At 33.6% G+C, this 19663-nt stretch overlaps 1 protein-coding gene across 1 annotated transcript; it reads left to right on the forward strand.

Annotated features, from left to right (window-relative positions):
• Nucleotides 1-10761: 10761 nt before the first annotated feature.
• Nucleotides 10762-13227, forward strand: LOC130647413 (uncharacterized). The gene is made up of 3 exons (XM_057453264.1): nucleotides 10762-10807; nucleotides 11654-12296; nucleotides 12870-13227. The coding sequence occupies exons 1-3, from the start codon at nucleotides 10805-10807 to the stop codon at nucleotides 13154-13156; spliced, it is 933 nt and encodes a 310-aa protein (XP_057309247.1). The 5' UTR covers nucleotides 10762-10804; the 3' UTR covers nucleotides 13157-13227.
• The last annotated feature ends 6436 nt before the right edge of the window (nucleotides 13228-19663 follow it).

Consider the following 19663-nt stretch of genomic DNA (forward strand, 5'->3'; position numbering starts at 1 on the left):
ATTCTAAGATTTAAAATACATTAACAGTAATAATAAACAATGAAAACATAGGGTGAGCTACAAAAGTGTTGAGCATCCATATGGTTTCAAAGTTACAATGCTATTATATTCATAAGAAGGCTTAAGAAAAGTCAATGCTGCGAATAAGGCAGCATCATAATGGCAGCTTTGATAATAAAAGCCTTTTATAAAAGGAATTTTCGTTAGTCGCAGTAACTTCTTTTACAAATGATGAACATAATTGAAAATTATTTGCAGCGAATTCTTCGATTTTTGGTAAAATGGTGAAATCGTAATGTGCGAAATCTTAGCTGTTCTGTACTTTTTAAACAAGGAAAATTTCATGTAAATTTGTTAGGTCCTGCTTTTTAAAATAAAAACAAAGGATCGCCTTGATGCCACAAAATCAAGTCCTACACACATTACAAATTGTAAAATGTTTCTAAACTTTGTCAATGGCAATATAATGGAAATTCAATTATCAATAAATTCACTTCAGATCAATTTTAAACTAAACTAAACAAGATTTTAACGTCTTTTTCTGCTTAACCAGAGCCACGGGTTCGTTTCAATATACGAAGTCACATTTTCCTTTTATGTCTGGATTTAAACGCAAAGGATGATTTTCTATTGTTCTCTTTATGTTATCAAAGAATACTTCAGTACCATATCCAGCTGATATATTGTCAGCGATTGTTGACGAAAATATTGCTGGGTATGCAAAATCATTTTTATGTATTGCTGATTCAAATGTTGGTTCACCTTTTTGACAGGAGTAAATTATCAACACATTATCTGGTAGTGAACGTTTATTTCTCTGTATGATTTCATCTTCACCAGAATGCTCTGCATCTCTACAAGCATCCACTGTAATGACGAGTTTAAGAACATTTACCTTAAGTTGTGTTTGAAGAATACCAACAATATCCTTCAAGCTGTGACAACCATCAATAAAATGTATAAACGTGTCCTGTTTTTTTCTTTCGTAATGGCCATGTGAAGAAGAATGAAGAAACACGCAAACATTATTATTATCATTATTATCAATTTTTGCTTTTACTTTGTCCATCATTTCCACAAAATCCTGAAATGAGCCATCATCTTTTATAAACGACGCATCGAAATCACACTGACTTAAACGTTGTCTTACAAATGTTACATCTGCTCTTTCTCCGATTAAACCTTTCTCTTCAACTCGTCTTCTTTCTTCTTTCCCAACACTGTTTACCTGGATTAACCGCTCAGCCATGTGTTTGCAATGGACTGTTTCTTGTGTTTTTTTAAACAGAGTCTACGAGAAAGTTTTTTTTCAAAAGGGTATTATCCCTAGACGCCTGTGCAACACGGTTTAACTGTACTAAGCGCTCAACCCACTGTCTCGATAAATTTTTTAACTTTCACAAAAACTTAATCCGCAAAATAAAATAATATTGACTGATTGTTTTTCTATGATGGACTAACAATAGTTTATAAAATCTGTTTTTATTTCAGCTCTTGTTGCGGGAATGTAATTTTTTGATGAATATATTACAGTCCCAGCACTATAAGGGTGTATGCGTTTCACTTGATTTACGACATACTGTATACCTGTACTAAAGCGCTTCACCTGATCGTGTGGCAGAGTGTTGGGGCACACCTTGTCTTGTACCTTACCCCGCGTTTCGACGCCGGGTTTCCAGGCTATCTCTTTAATAATAGCCATCATCTGTTTGTCTCTGCTCGGATTCCCCCGCTGAGTTAGAAAATTGTGGTACGGAAACACGAATATCAAATACAATATTTCTATCCACTTTGTTGCGACAGTTAAATTTAAAGGACGGGCGAACCCATGGATTTTTCCACGGGCTACCGACTAAGTTATCTAACACTTTAATAATAGCCTGTCTGTCTCTGTGCGGACCCCCTGCTGAGTTTCCGTAATAATATTCCTATGAATGGTTTTATTCATTGAATGGAATTGTAATTGCATCATATTTTACACACAATTTAGGTGTTAAGCATTCGTTATCTAATGAACATTCTTACTTAACGCGACAATTAAATGCATAGTTGTTATTACACGCAAATTGCAAAAACGTCGTTTCTATGTTGTCCAGGAATGTTCCAGCAACCATTGTTCAACTTCTCTTTAACGCGTAAGCAACTTGAAGATTCATAACATGTTTTCGTATCCTCTCCCCAGCATGATCCCAAAGTTTTTTGTACATGACTACGCGGAAAAAAAGATCGTTTCCACTGTATGCGATTTTTAGCATAAACATCATCAACACATGCAACTTCTCCAATAACAACGTGGATTGATAGCAAATTGATAACAACGACTTCATGTGCTAGGTACATCTCCTGATAAGGCAGCCTGTTAGCATGATCCAACCGCCTAAGTTTCAAACAAAACTGTTGCAATCAAGTCTTAACCCTAATCGGTCCGGGGAGAAGGGGGGGGGGGGGGCGCTCACCCCCCCTGACGGTTTTTTTTAATAACTCCTTTAGGGTTTTCAGCTATTTTTTTACATAATTTTACATAATTTTAGATAATTTTACATAATTTTAAACAATTTTACATAATTTTACATAATTTTACATAATCTTACATAATTATTCAAAATAAGTAAATACGTTCGTATGAAACGCAAAAGAACGTAGACATTGGAAAGATAAGAACACATGGAAAGACGTTACACAGAACCAAGTAACGATTTAACAGTCACATTAGATTTACTATATTATTCACAATTTTTTATTATTTTCAATCTTCTGTCAAGTAATTTTACCTCCTTCGCCCATGCAGAGCACTGAAAAAAACTAAGGGTTAATTATTTTGTGTGTATAATATTTCAGGGGTGGTACCATAAAGAAAAGGTTGAAAGAATATATATAATGTATGAGATGTAAGGTATAAGGCTTACAGAGAATCTACTTCAAAAATGTAAGACTTAAGAATGCGATATCCATGTTAGCTCATTATTTTTCTTTTAATACATTGACTAAATTGTTCAAGGTGTTTCCAGGTTTCGCTATCTAACTTGAAAACATAATACGATCCTTTCCTAGAATCAGCACTGTTGAATAATCGAAGTTAAAGCTGTCGATATATAAAAGAGAATTGAAAGCCATGTAGACGCGTTTAGAAAAATAATAAATTATTAAACATCTTCCAATATGCACCAGATAGATTGAATAGTTCTATTTATAATTTGCCAGTTAAACGGAGGGATGGATAAAGTGGATAAATGCACAATAATGTATCGAATCTTTCAAAGGGCACATTAAAGTAAACAAAGAATGAATGAATGCATAATTTATGAAGCGCCATAATAATTCAAAACAATGTGCAGCTATTAACTATCGTCTGAATGATTTATATCTAAGGTGGAATTCTATATTTTCAGTTTGTTAAAAAATACTCCAGAAGTTGATGAACATAATACAAGTAAGTAGACTTGATATTATTAGATTCCAACATAATAACAATTGATGATGGTAGCAAATGATATACCTTCGAATACAGCCTTATTTCTTGGTTGAAACCAAACCTCAATAAACAAGTTAAGTAAGTGGCGCCGTAGATTAGTGGTTATAGCTCTCGTACTCTGTGCGGGAGACCGGGGTTCGATTCCTCTTGACGGCGATTCAACATGGGCGAGTGAATGTTACCATAGCCCCGGGTTAACCCAAGCCATGTGAGGGAAATTGGGAAGATGGCACACTGTGTGGGCCGTTTGATGTTGCCGGGAGTTGTCTAGTAGAGCGCGGGCTCTAATTGGGTCTGCGTAGCTCAAAATGAGCATTAAATACTCTAGGACTCTCCATCTACGCCATGGCCCCTCCTGGAAATAATAGACAGGGTATATCCCTCGATATTTGTGAGGCTAGCCATGTAAAATATGCACATCTATCTATCTATCTCATTGCATCATCAATTTATCCGTTTAATTTTATGTTTTGTATTAGCCGCTTGTTCAATATCGTTTTTGTTACTTAGATTTAGCATGTATAAATTCATTTAATAAAATTAAAAAATTGTACTTTTGGGAAATATTTAATTGTCTTAAACAAATTGTGTATATAAATTTTATTTAACTAACTTTTGTTAGTTTATCTAATATTATTTTGTCAATATGGATTAGCTTGTGTATAATTCATATAAAATTGTACTTTTGGGAAATATTTAAATTTTACTACTGGTAAATATTTAAATTTATAATTCATATAAAATTGTACTTTTGGGAAATATTCAAATAACTTTCGAAAAAATTTTTGTATAAAGAGTGTATGTATCAACTTTTGTATAATATTCTGAAGATGACTTTGGTAAAGTCGAAACATGTTAAAAATAAAACGTGTCGTAATTTTTATGAAAATACTTTGCAATCTTGTGTTGCTACGAAGTTTTGGAAATAGAATACAGCCTTGTAAGTAGTAAAAATTGTCTAAATTCTGTGCAACCAAGACCTACATCTGGATAATCTAACAAGCAGAACAGCGTTTAGCAACTTCTTAGTGACCTGGAGTCTGAAATAAAAACTTCCCTTAGCAATTGGGGTTGAATTAAAAAAATGTGCAGGTATTACTTATAATTTAATTTAGGTATAACTTACTAAGAGAAATGAAACATCTATAAATATAAAGTCTGATAATAAGTAAATATCAATTGAACAGAAAAAAAAACATTTTTGTAAAGTAGAATCAATTATTAAGATTATCCAAAATTTAAACAAACTGATAATATGACACTACTTCAGTAAAGTAATTTCTATGCAACGTTATATTTAATCAGATACGTTCGCTGTTGTTTCTTCAAAAATATATTATTATTTGTCTTTCAATCAATAGTTTAACCCTAATTGGACCGGGGGGATTCCGCCCTCCCCCTGCCCCTTTCTTTTTAATAAATTTTTTTGCTATGCTACATGGTCATGATACTTAGTAGGATTTTATACCTACCTAGTAGGCACCTGTATGCCAAATATTTAGGCCCATACCTCTCACAGCTGTAGATATTGTCTATTAGTCGAAACTCCTCTTCAAAATCTCTATGAAATCCTTCTAATCGGGAAAATTTAATAACTTTCATCAGGATTATCCAAAACATAACAAAGTGTCTACTGCCAACATCTTCGTACTTTTATCGCAATTTTGGTTCTGAAAGTTCCTTACGCAGTTTCTTAGATGGATTAATTTTTAGTGCTGAACAAAATAGGTATTGAGTTTAAATAACTTTAATCTCCTGTCAAAAACAGTAAAACATTTTACTACAGAAGATACCATATTGTTTTCTATTTCCTCCAAAGTTTCATACAACAGACTATTTTGTTTCTAAAATATTAGATAGCTTAATACAAAGTTTTGTTGTTGTTTATTAAAAAAGTGTCTGGTGTTCTGAAGTTGATTTAAAATCTGAAGGGACTGGGTTTTGTATAGTGTTAAGAAATAAATGGAATATTTTTGAGACAACAAAGAGATACCATGCGTTCAGGTGCAGTCTAGATATTTGATAACTAAAATTCGGCTTGCTATTGTAATATATATTTTAAGCTTGAGAACCAGACTTCATTGTTGAGTGTATAGCGAAGCTGAACTTTTGTAATTTACGCTTGTTATTTACGCTTTATCCAGAAAAACATGGGAAAATACAAGGCAGAATTTTTTGCAAAATCAGTTGTTGAGATTCGGGGGATCGTGTAGTTACTGGAGCAGAAATGTTTGTAATGTAGCTACAGTAAAAAAAAAATAAAAAAATATAAGAACAAAATAATAACATTTTCAAGCTAAGCTTGTCAAAAAATTGAAAGCACTTTAGGCTAAAGTTGAATTTTATAGTTCTTTTATATTCACGCTTCTTTTTATAAGGCTGTCAAAATTTTACCCAGTATGGTTTTATCTTTCTATTGTTCTTTACCTGACATCCCAGCCTGGTATTTAATACAGAATATTCTTAGAAAGAAAAAGCCTGTATGTTATTTATTTTAGCATTATCCATTAACACTGGCATTACATTGGCATTGATTTTTTAGAAAATATTTTCTGAAAATTATTTTTTCTCCGGTTTCCAGAATCTGCAGAATTCCCATCCCTACATGCTGACCCTAGATTAATATTTATTTGTCCCAAGAAGGGACTTTTAGAAATGTTCAAAGTTATATGCGTTAAGGCTGAAATACAGGTTAAGTTTAAACGAACCGTTTAGTTGTAAGAAAAAACTTAAAAGTTTAGTTGCAGGTACTACACCTGTCTACACGTTAAGTTAAAATGTATAAGTTTTTCTAAAAAAAATTTTTTTACAATAAATACCAAATAAAAAACACGTTTATCTTTTATTGCGGTTATTGCATAGCAGCAGAAGGGGTAATCGTAGAAGAAAAAAAGCGGACTACTGGTTAGAAACCGAAAATATATGCTCAAATCTTTAGTTTAACAATAGCTTATCAATTATTCTGTTGATTTCAATAGAAAAAACTTAGCAAAAGTTGAACATGTCCAACTTTTAAAAAAACTTATAAAACCGAAAAAAGTTGTACATCTTTGCTGTTTACATGGTAAGTTTTTTTATCTTACATTTAAACGGTTCGTTTAAACTTGCCGTGTATTTTAGCCTTTAGTTTCTTACAAAACAACAGTATCATCAGAGCCAAAAATTTAGTAATTTTAACTACTTTTTTCCTTTTTATATTCAAGTAAAACCTAAACAAACTTTACAAGTTAGTATATACTGCACAAAAACACCAACGTCCGCGGATCGTCTGTCGCCCTTTTTCGATTTGTAAGGGGATACTAAATGTTACAAAAGTTTGCCGCCAACGACTACGAGGTTTTTTACACGCGACAAAATAAAGTTGAAAGTACGTGAAAACGAAGTAAACAAAGAGTTATTATTGTTTGATAAGTTCATAATGTTGATTATATTTTAGATGTGAAACATTGATAGTACAATCTGGACTATTTGTTTCGCTTGTTTAATACGCTATGTTGAAAAAACGAATAAATGTTTGTGTATGTTTTATGAGTATGCAAAGTTGCAAACATAAATTTATATTTAAAAAAAGGAAAACGTTGGTAAAAAGAATGATTATAGAGTATATATCCAATGGCTGACGAAATACACATTATATGTTAATTAGGTCAAATACCTGTTGTTATTATTATTATTATTATTATTATTCATATTTATTTACAGGTGTCCTAATCAGGGTTCATAAAGACAATCCTGGTATCAATAGGGTTCCTGTATATACATGTATATAATAAATAATGGTAAAAATTTTAAAAATGATAAAAAAAAAATGTATTATCTATAAGACAAAAAATGAAATATACAAGATAGTAGAATAGGCGAATGTGCTGGGATAGATAGTTTCGACACCACACTGAAAAAGACATGAAGAGGAAATACAAAACTGATGGAAAGGAAATCTAAGTGCGCAGAGGTAATTAGACGCGACGCTGTGTGGGAACAAAAGTAAAATTTAAAATTTAATAACCCTAATGCTTCTTTTAAATAAAAACAATGATGATTCTTTCTGCAGTACAGTTGGTAATTCGTTAAAAATCATACCACCTTGATGACCGAAAGATTTTCTTGCGAATTCAGTCCTAAGATGGCCAAGTTTGATGTTTGATTGATTTCTTCGAGTATTCATTGTGTGGTTGATTTGCTCGAAATTGAAGTGGTTTTCAGTGATGCCATTGATGCTTTTGAAAACTTCAACCGCAGCTCTTTGTTTCTTGATTGTTGCAATAGAATCCCATTGATGGGTACCACCACAAATTTTAAACGCTCGATTGTGTAAATATTGTAGCTTGTCTTCCTGGGTTCTCGATAAAGACAGCATTATTGGATAACAATAAAGTAAATTCGGCAGGATAACAGTATTATAAACCGATTTTACTATGTCAGCTGTCAAAAGATATCGAATACTTTTGAGTAATTTGAGCTTTCCAGATGCCTTTTTGTACGTTGTGTTGAGATGTTCCTGTAGTGTCAGATGGTTGTCCAGATTAACCCCCAGATAGATATAATTATCTTCTTTGTTAATGGACGTAGCATTTATCTTGATGGTACATGCTTCCTGTTTACATGGGTTTTGATGAGCTCCATACATGACAAACTCAGTCTTTCCCTTTTTAAGATTTATTATTAAACAGTTCTCATTCATCCAGTCTGCAATACGTTGGACTTCGTTATTAAGAACTGATTCAACTTCTTTGCTCGATTTTGATGAGTAATATACAACAGTGTCATCGGCATACAAAAGTACTTTCGATTTACTTAGTAATTGGTGTAAGTCGTTAACGAGTAGAAGGAATAGTAATGGACCCAGGGTTGAACCCTGGGGTACACCACAAGTAATCTGTTGAGGTGATGAATTTATGTTATCGTATGTGACATATTGGGTACGATTGAATAAATAATCTTCGAACCACTGCAACTCGATATCATGGATGCCATGAAGTTGGAGTTTGTGTAAAAGCCGCGAGTGGTTCACAGTGTCGAAGGCTTTTCGCAAGTCGAGATAAATCGCCTCAGTGCATTCTCCTTTATCTGCATTTTTGCGAATAGTTTCGACAAACAATGACACCGCTTGTTGCGTAGATCGCTGTTTACGAAATCCGAATTGTTGGCATTGAAGACGGTTGTTTTCTTCTAGATAATTGTACAGTTGGTGATGTACAATTTGTTCAATAATCTTCGAGAATACATTTAGCGCGGAAATTGGTCGATAGTTATCAAGTTTTGATTTATCGTCCGATTTGTATACTGGAGTCACGCGTGCTACTTTTTCAGCCGATGGAAACGTATGAGACCGAAGACTCAAGTTAATTAGGTAGCATAATGGAAGTACAATTTCATCGGCGCAATCCTTCATGAGATGAGGCGGTATTCCATCCGGACCGGCACCTTTTGACACTTTCAGTTTCTTTAGTCGTTTTTTAAGTAAATCAGGAGTAACTGCATTAAATTTGAACACTGACATATTCTTGTTAAGGGAAAGCTTGCTCGACTCATAATACATCCATCTCCGATCACCAATGGAAGTAATAGTATTCGCAAGTTTGGAACCCATACTTGAGAAAAATTTACAGAAACAACCAGCTATCCTCAATTTATTACTTATTAAGCATCCATCAACATCGATAACATTACTAACACCTTTTTTTGGTTTAACCGGGTAAACCTTTTTAATCTCATTCCGAAATGTTTTAGAATCATTTACGTTTTCAGTAAAAATGTTTTGGTGATATTTCTTTTTACTTTGACGTATAAGAGTGGTGACTTTATTACGGATTCTTTTATAGCTTTCCCAGTCAAAACTGTTGTTATATTTCCTTGCTTTTCTCAAAAAATGGTCCCTTTCTCTCATTTTTGTTTAAATTTCACCAGTGAGCCACGGACACGACTTTCCTCGAATAGATATTTCTTTGAGTGGAACATGAATATTAATGATTTCGAGGATTCTTGATTTAAATGCATCCCAGCTTTCATTCATGGTATCTTTAAAGATAATAGAATCCCAATCAGAGTTTTTCATATCATCCTTAAAACGAGTTGCGTTGTAATTTTTATAATCTCGAATTTTAATTCTACGAGGTACATAGCGATTGACATTTATTTTTCTGTTTACACCAATTAAGTCATGATCACTGATCCCTAATGGTAGAACTATTGTTTCTTTGACATTGTTTTGATGCGAGGTAAAAATTACATCAATTATCGTTTTTGAACTTTCCGTTTCTCTAGTGAACTGTTTGATGAGTTGGTTGAGACCCACAATAACAAATAGGTCTTTTAATTGTTTATGATCACTGCGTTTATTATAATCTATATTAAGATCTCCCAGTAGTAAAGTTTCTTTATCTTCCGTTGAGCTATTTGTCAAAAAGTCGTTAAGACAAGTTTCGAAATTTTTTGTACCATGTAATGAACTATCCGGGGGTCGGTACATGACACAAACGATAAAAGATTTGGACTTTTCTACAAAGATTTCTACAACTATGGATTCGATATCACTCTCCAAGTCAAATCTACGTTGCCATTTGAGATCGTCTCTAATGTAAACAATAACACCACCACCAATTCCTGTTTTTCGATCTTTCCTTTCAGTACGGTATTCTTCAATTGAAACTAGTGAATCCGGAATTATTTCAGTTAGATGAGATTCAGTTATTCCAAATATGTGAATGTTTTTTCTAGTACTAAATAACATGTCCCGGATTTGGTCAATTTTTCCAAACAAGCCATTGACGTTCAGATGAAGAAGTTTGAAACCACGCTTTTCTGAAAAGGAGTTAATAGTGTCATTTTCAGTTCGACCCCCGTCGTGGTTGAGTCTGCATTGAGTGCAAAGAGATGTTGTGATAAAATCTTTTATGTTGATACAATTTTTGTGAAAAAATTGAATACATCCAATACATGTTACCTTTTGTTTGTTATGCTTTATATTATTCAAGCAAGCGCCACAATTAGGACCCGGACAGATTTCAACGTCCCCGGCAAGTATTAAAAGTAACCAAGTCGTTTCTCTGAGATCAAGATTAAGTTTATAAATGTGATTCTGTTTATAAACCCACAAAGATGAACTGTAATAACAATCTTGCACGAAATCAAACGATTCCATAGTAAAACCAATATTTGTATCCATAATATCATAAATTGCAGGTCCAGCTGATGTAAAAGTAGGCCTTTTCACAGAAAATATAACAACAAGTAATAAGAGGTGGCGGAACACGTCCGTACACCGCAGGGCCATCTTTACTCAATGTTGTTAATAAGACAGCATTGGTGTGTGAAAATAAAAAAGTTTATTTTATGGTGGGTAGTATACGTTTATAGGACCAACATGGTGCATATGTGAGTTATATTTGTATAAGTGTAACTGTTGATGCGCATGATTACTTATACAAATATAATATACGTTTATAGGACCAACATGGTGCAGATGTGAGTTATATTTGTATAAGTGTAACTATTGATGCGCAGGATTACTCATACAAATATAGTATACGTTTATAGGACCAACATGGTGCATATGTGAGTTATATTTGTGTAAGTGTAACTGTTGATGCGCAGGATTACTTATACAAATATAATATACGTTTATAGGACCAACATGGTGCATATGTGAGTTATATTTGTATAAGTGTAACTGTTGATGCGCAGGATTACTTATACAAATACAGTATAAGTTTAATTCCTAGTTTATACTAATCTCAATTATTTTAAGCTATTTTCTTGAACAGTTTTGAGATAGCTCATCTGTGAACGTCTGCCTAAAATATAACTTTGGGACCAACTAACATGAACTAAAGTCAACGATTGCTTTACTAAAATGTTTGCTTTTTTGGTGAAAGTTGCTTAATTTGGTGCAATGATATGTAAACGCAGAAAAGACTTCTGTAAAATCAACGTTGCTGGGCGCTATGTTAAAAGGATGATTCGATTTACGTCAGCCGAATCGACGTTGCGAAACCAACGTTTAAAAGACGTTGGATTTAGGGTGGCGACATTCTGATGAGATTTTAACGTTGAATGAACGTCGTGCTTGCTGAGGTACAGGCACACCAACTAATGCTGACTAATAATATGTTTATCTAATATTTCTTAAATTGGGGAAAAAAACATAAATAAATTAAAATAGATTTATCTTTTTTTGTTTAGACTTGTGAAATAAAAATGTTTTGGTCACAAGCCCTGGCACTAGGTATTGGAACAAGTATGGGTTTAACAGGAAATGCTATTTCAATTGTCGTTTGGAAACGTGTTCTAAAATCTTCCGATTTAAATGAGTCACTTACAAATTGGTTGATCACTTCTGCAGTATGCAACATTGGGTTATTGCTGTCTTTTTTGTTAAAATCTGCAATAAGATCGACTAACTTAATACATAAGGATACTCCTTTTACTGCTGCAATATTCTCATGGTGTGGATACCCTTTTTTCTCCTTTTTTGTGGTGGCTAGTGTGTGGTTATCGATTGGAGTCACAATCAAAGCCTTTCTTCTGCGAATTTCACCTGTTAATATTGATGCAAGAAACAGAACGAAGAAAGTTATAGCTATGCTTTTGTTATTTTCATTATTGGTTAATGTACCAAGCTTCTTTGTTTACCATTCAAAAGAGAAAGAAGGAATGCATGTGCTTGCCTTGACTACGTATGGCGAATCTCAAAATTCAATTCAGTACAAAGACTGGTTTTGCTATATTTGTGTTATCTGGCCTCCTTGGATAGCATTGGTGTTCATTGTAGTTTTCATTTTGAACTTACTCAACAGAAAACCTATCACAAGTAAATGTCAGAAAGGTAATACAATATTCCTGGATTTGCTGCTATTACGTTCGTTATTGCACAGATAATAAAACAAATATTATTTTTTAGTCCATTCTTTGCCCTTGAAAAACAAAAGAGCCACTTGTTATTGTCGATATCTAAAAGGTGTTTTACATTTGTAATCAATTTTATTGCTTTCTTCACAAGTCACCAATGTAATAAAAAAAAACAGTGAGGAACGCTGTATGTTATTCTTCCGCATTTGTTTAAACTTATTTCGGTTTCAGTAGCTTTTATATATATCTGAGTGTTACAGCAAGACATACATGGTAAACGCAGGGTATTCAGAAATACAATTTATACTGTGTATAGCTGTCGAAGTCAAGCTTTATTTCTTCCGACTTTTATATCTGCTGTATGCATCAATTGTACACGCTCTAATTTATCATGATCAATATCTGCTCTATTTGTATAAGTAATCCTGCACATCTGCTCTAATGTGAATGTTCAGGGTTAAGTAAACAGCAAATTGAACAATAAATAGCAAGATCAAAAAAATTTCAGATTGTAAGGCGGTGTAAAAGTTTAGTTTTTTAAATATTTCAGGACCACTTTCTCTGGATTCCAATGATCGTCCATTGTGTTGTGTTGATAGTCTATTGTCACCTACTTCAACACCTCTGATCACATTACTTATATGGCAAGGTATTATGTACGGTTGGTGGATTTTCAAAGGGAAGATAGAAGTTCAGAAAGAAGCACACTTTAAGCTCGACTTGACAGCATTTATAACATACGGTGTCATCAGTCATTCAGCCACCAATTGGTTGTGTTATTTCGTAACTAGTAATCTCTTTGAGAAAGAGGTTAGGACAATCTTTCGCCTGAAGTGAAAGGAGTGGCTATTATTGCACTGTTAACTGTTCTATTAATCGTGGTTAATACTGCTTATGTTGGCCGATAAGTTTTTTTGTTTCTTCTTCCCCATTTACCCGCACAGCTAACATTTGACAATCACAATTCGTCAAGCTATGTCACTTTCTGTACTCGAAGTGGAATTTTCTGGTCAATTTCCCTCTTTCTAGATCATGTCACTTCCTGTACTCGAAGTGGAATTTTCTGGTCAATTTCCCTCTTTCTAGATCATAAAAATGTGTTATGTAAACAATTTCAATACCCATTGGCCAAACCAATTTTTGCAAATTTAATAAACAGCTTCTTAAAGGCGCGTTATCACCTTGTTGGCAAAACTGAAAGATATAGATGAGAAAATATTATCCTAAAAATTTGTAATGAAAAACTGAAGATCAGAACATGTTCATATACCAAACTCACCCTAATTTCTCTCAACTTACAGAGCTGCCATAAAATACATTGTACAATTAAGATGATCATAAAGGAACAGCAAAATCGGTCAGGTGCTTGGATACATGTCATCAACCAAAAGTTAATCAATGAGGGAAAAATGTGTAGCTTCATTTCTGTTGTAAGGATTATTAAAAATAACAAAGTTTCGATCAAAGTTTCTGCGTAATTTTCTATGAATTAAACGTTCTAACTTACTCAAATCAGGCTTCTTTTGTAACACAACTTTTTTTCATTAAGTAGAATCCTTCTGTATGTTTTCGACACGTGACTAATTCGATTTCCCGATATTTTTGGATTTTAACCCGAAATCGAGAAACCCCGGATTTTCAAGCAGTGTTGTGCATTTTTTTATGTTAACTATGTTTTTATAAAATTCAAAGAGAACATAAAAAGTCGCTCTAGAAATGAAGTGGTATTTTGAATGAATTTCCGGCTTTTGATGTTGTCATATAAAAAGTGCTGACATGAGCAAAAATTAATGCTGCCATTTTGTTTGATTCAATCTGTACATGCCCATAACGATTTGCCGAGGGGGAGGTGGTGGGCCAAATCTTCTCCCCCTCACTTCTCCCCCCATCCGGTTATAAAATGTTTGAAAAACCTTAGACAGAATAGGGTTAAAGTCTCACTTTGGGCACTCTCCCCCGTTCAAAGAATAGGAAAAATATGCAATAACCTTGGTCATACATTTTAATAAATGGAGGAGCGCGTCATAAACAGTAATTATCATAATTAGTGGCCATAAGGCCATAAACATTTTGTAGAATAAGTTTGTAGATTTTAGTGTCTTAGGACAATTCCTCGAAAAGTGTCAACATGTGTAACATGTTAATCGCTGGAAAACCCAAGTACAGCCATAAAAGTCTGCGAGAAGAATGCCAAACTCTAAATAATCTTGAAAAGGGATGAGTAGTAAAAATGTAGCTGCAAAATATAATGTACCAAAAAACAGGTAGCTCTGAATTGGTAAACAGTGTCACTAAACAAAGAGTTTGTAGGAAAATGGCTAAGAAATTTTAGAAGAATATTTCAAAATATTTTTGTGTATCGCATTTATATGTCACGAAGTTCTAAGAACATGGTCAATATCTTTACTTCATATCAAATTTGTGGTATTGTTTTGAAATAAATTTAAATGAGTCGCCATCGATCGAGTAATGGTCGAATGCAAGTGGAAACCAAATTTTCATAAAAACGCTATCGATCGATTCGACCGATGATGATCGATTCGATCGCATTCGTTTGAGTAAAAACCGGCCATGTTGGTAACTCAAAAAATAGCAAATTTTTTTTGAAATTTTGAAAGTGAGCGTTTCAAATGTTTTAAAACACTGAAGAAACCGAAAAAATGCAATAAGAATATTTTACGTTTTGGTACTACATTTTTTTTAATTAATCTAGCTTACTTAATAAACTATAGCTATATCTATTCATATATTTTTCAATTCGTAAAAAAAAATCCTGTTATTTAAAAATGTCCTGGCATGGTGGAAACAATCAAATTCTTAAAACTTTTCTTCCAGTGCATGGAACTTTATGCGATGCGAGATTTAATTTTGAAATACCTTGCACAGACAAGGCAAATATGTGTGCATAAAACAAATTGTACTGCACACATCGCAGGTGAAATAACTTTGCGTGCGCTGATAGGGAGGTTAAAAAATGTATTAAGAAACATAATTAAGCATTTTAAAATCACCAACATTTCTCGTTACGTTTTCTGCTCGTACGTTTCCACCTTATATTCCTCATCCTTAGTCACAGCAACAAATTGCAGCGTTAATGCTTTTCTTTAACATACTCTTTGCTTTGCAATGTGATCACGTTTTCATCAAATCCCCGAATGTTGTTGTTCAGAAAATTATTACAAAACTTTTTGCTCTAACTCTCTTTATGTTGTGGTACGATCAAATATCTGACACGATTCTCACTTTGAATTTGAGTCAACTGACAAAACAATATGCTGTAAAGTAAAATGGCTGGTACTTTAAAACACTTAAACATGTTTTTTTAACCTGTCACGTTTAAACTACTATCATTCTGTTGGGGATGGATCTAATTGCAACTCGATAGAAAACCTTCCTTCTTGATCATAATATAAATCTATATATTAATATGCCTTGTGTGTGCGCATCGTGAGGCCAAGGACAAAAATATAGGGCTTACTTTCTGATTTCTCATGCATTGTATCCCCAAAGCGTGGCGTTACGCTAAAATTAACTACTAATTGCCGCACGTAGTGTAGTGGGTTCGTAATCCCGCTCACTGCTGGTCAGTATGTTAGTGATGAAAAAAGTAGTTCGTTTGTTGTCGAGCGAGTATAAAAAGTTTATGTTGTTGTCAGAAATATTTGTTATAAAGAAGAAAAACGTACGATGATATAACTTCAAAAAGGGAATTGATTGGAAATGTATCAGACAATTGTAGCTAGCTATAGATTTTCAAATTGTATTCTTTGGGATGAAGCGAAGTTTAGTAATCGAAGTAAAAAAACTGATTGGACTTTTATCCAGGAAACGCTAGCTAACGGCCTACTGACAAAGCAAAAGGAAAGCAGGTGTGTTGTTTAGATTGTCTGGTAGAGAAATGAATTTAAGCGAATAACGATTTTTAAGCGGTTTACACAATCGGAGCTAATCTTTGCCTTAATTATGAAGTTAAATATGTTTTGTCTTGAGCCTGAACATATTCCTTTTCGTAAGAATATACTCAGGGTCAGTTAAGAATATCTTAAGAAAATTTCCAACCTCGATTGTTTATTTTAAATATAAGACTAGTTTGCCAATAGCTATAGCAACTTTAGCAAGCTTTATTTTATTAAGGGATTATATATTTTCACGACATAGACTTGCTAACAATATAATTAAGAATAACAAGGATGATATTCGTCAAGAAAGTTAAGAAATTTTTTTGTAAGAATATACTCTAAACGATGGGTGAGAATATCCTAAGAATATGTCTAAGCTTGATTGTTTGTTCTAATATAAAAATTTGTATAATGCACAAACTTAATTAGCAGTTTGCTTTTTTATTGCGAACTCAACTGTTTCTGTTCAACGCAATGAGCCGTTACATGCAGTAGAAATTGCCATTAGCAACAGTAACTTATTGCAGGCTTTATTTTTTTAAGGCATTATGTATTTTGAGGCTATAGTCATGCTAAGAAAATATTAAGAATAATGAGGATTGCATTTGTCAAAAAAGTTAAGAACATCAAGGCTGAAACCAAAACACACTATTCTTATAAAAACAGCGTGTATATCCCAGAGAAGAATTTACATAAACTGTAAAAAGTAATTTTTCCGTGGTTACTGTTTTTTATACTACAGACGGTGTGATTCTGTGTTGATGTCGTTTTAAAAAACCTAAAACCTAAACTTAAAACAATGTTTACATCTGTTACGTTACGATCGTTTGAAATATACTTTATTCGGAGAAAATTTATCCAAAAATTTTGGATAAATTATCGCAAATCAACAAATTTTCGCGAGATAAACTTTCGCGGCATATGAAATGGAAAAGTTTTGGCGAGATAAACTTTCGCGATTCGTGATTTTGAACTTATCTTTTATGTTTTAATAAAAAATGTGGCCTATATTTCTTATGATAGAAAAGGGAAGAAGTGTTTTTTAACGATGTAACTTTTTTCTAATGGTATGTAAAAATTTCTACTTACAAATTGGGGTCATCATGAAACAGATCAATCACATTTCTAAGCTCGTCTTCTTCCGGCTCCAACGCATCGTCGTCATCATCTTACTCGCCAGTAACTCGGTTATAAGCAAACATACATTTGAACATCATCACTTTTGATTATTGAGTTTCCGCGCTCGAACGCGTAGGAAATTATTTCACGTTCTTCTGAGAGGAGGATACTATTGGTTTCCATCTGCTAACTGTCCCAAATGGTCAATTGCAACTTCAGAGATTTAAACTTCGTACCCAAGCTCCCTAAGTACTTAGAAGTCATCTAAATGACGTTTCAGGCCAAAATTGGTATTTGTTTTCGACAAAATTTGGTACAGTTAACAAAAAAGTATGCTGAACATATTGTTGACATTATAATTTTGATTTTTTGCCACCTAAATGTCTTTTTAGGCCAAAATTGGTCCAAAAATTAAAACTACTTTATTTTCGACAAAAATTGGCACAGTTTATAAAAAAAGTATGCTGAACATGATGGTCGCATCAAAATTTGGATTTTTTTTCAACTAAATGCCGTTTAAGACCATAAACGTCTCAATCGCAAGACTTTCAACCATGAATGATAGGCTGTATTTTTTGTTAGCAATTTCTTTTATGTGAGTTTATTATGACACGTTTCGTTTTGTTTGCGGTTGTTGTAAGATATAATGTCACTTGTGTGCTTTATCTTCAGAGCTTCATGCACCAAACTTCTTCGAATGTTTGGCACGATAGCACATCGAACTACCAGGTTGTCATCAAATATTTTGGTAGCGAGCGGAAATTCTTAGAGCCCCCAGGGCTTCTTGTTTCTAAATTTTTTTCAACCTTTTTCCCAGCGCAAGTGGTCTCTTTTTTTAACGGGAGAGTGAGTAAAAAAAATAACTTTACATCAATTTAACCTTATTCGGTCCGAGTTGAGGAGATGGATTCCGCCAACCGCTTGACGGTTTTTTCTTAGTAACTCCTTACCGCTACGTTGCATAGCTATAATACTTACTGAACTTCAGTATTTATCTATTAGACACCATACCAAATTTTTAGATCCCATGCCTCTCAAAAGCTTTGATATTGGCTATTACTCGAAACTGCCCCTAAAAATCTCTAGCAAACCTTGATAACTGGGAAAATATAATAACCCTTTGTAGGATTATCCGTAGAACTTGAAACTGACAACACAACTTTGTTTCATCAAGAAGAATCATTTTCCATGTTTTGAACACGTGATTAATTCAATTTCCCGATTTTTTCAGATTTTACCCGAAAATTGGAAAAAAACGGATTTTCAGGCAATTTTTGCCAACTAACCTAGTTTTTGAATTGGGCGAGGAAAATATTTGTTCAGTTTTTTGACGTTTACATTCTTAGACTTTAAGAAAGCAAAAAGCAATATACATTAAACAATGCTTTGGAACATATATGTCCATTCAAACCATGTGTAATATAGACGAAGCATCACGCTAAACCTTTGATATCAGTGACAAATTCTTCGTAATCTTCTCTTGTCCATTTGTCTTTAGCGGCTGCAGATGAAACCTTTGTTGCCAGATTGTCGTAGTTTTTCGGGTATATTTTGATATCAATTTTAGGATGGTGGTCATTTCCCATTACACCAGTGAAACAGAAGTCACCTCTACATTGCTCCAAAGGACTGATTTTGCTGAAAAAATTTTTTATAACCACAAATTTGGATTTTTGATAATACATTGTATCTGCAGTCATTTCTCGGCATTCATTGTCGTCTGTTGGACATATTGCTACACCAAGCCAGTTTTTGTGAAGGTCAAACGAATACGGAGCAGAGTACATGATATGAATGAAGTTGTTATTGCCTTTAAATGTGCAGCGCTGATATGATCCAGTGGCCGTATTCCCTGTTTTGTGGCTAGCAAACCCTTCCCGATATCCAGATCTAACATTATGCATTGGAACATTCATGTAGCCCTTGACAAGTTCACATTCCTCTAATTATAAGACCCATTTGCTGTAGTTTTCAATTGAACCAGCTACTGCCACGTTAAACCCTGGTGCCAATAATGCAGAAACAGTGCTAGATGCTAGTGTTGCTCCAACGCTTAGGGCTCCGGCAATAAGGGTAGCAATCCCACCAGCAATACGTTTTTTCTCTGCTGTGTTTCATTTTCTTTCGACGTTATTGTACCAATAAAAAACAACAACAGGAGTATGTGAAACTTCATCTCCTAAAAATACATTTTATGTCAACATCGATATCACAATTTCTTAAATGCCTAAAGCTATTAGCTAAATTACATAGAATATATCTTACGTTGAGGGATTTTTAATGTCTTATTTCAGCAAAGTACCGTGTTCAATTTTATTTTTGTGTT

This window comes from Hydractinia symbiolongicarpus, chromosome 6 (assembly GCF_029227915.1).
Source record: "Hydractinia symbiolongicarpus strain clone_291-10 chromosome 6, HSymV2.1, whole genome shotgun sequence".
Lineage (NCBI taxonomy): Eukaryota > Metazoa > Cnidaria > Hydrozoa > Anthoathecata > Hydractiniidae > Hydractinia > Hydractinia symbiolongicarpus.

What these genes read in the sequence shown, in the direction of transcription:
- LOC130647413 (XM_057453264.1), top strand. An exon ending in CACAAGTAAATGTCAGAAAG is followed by an intron (nt 12,297 to 12,869) that starts GTAATACAATAT and finishes TAAATATTTCAG; the next exon opens with GACCACTTTCTCTGGATTCC.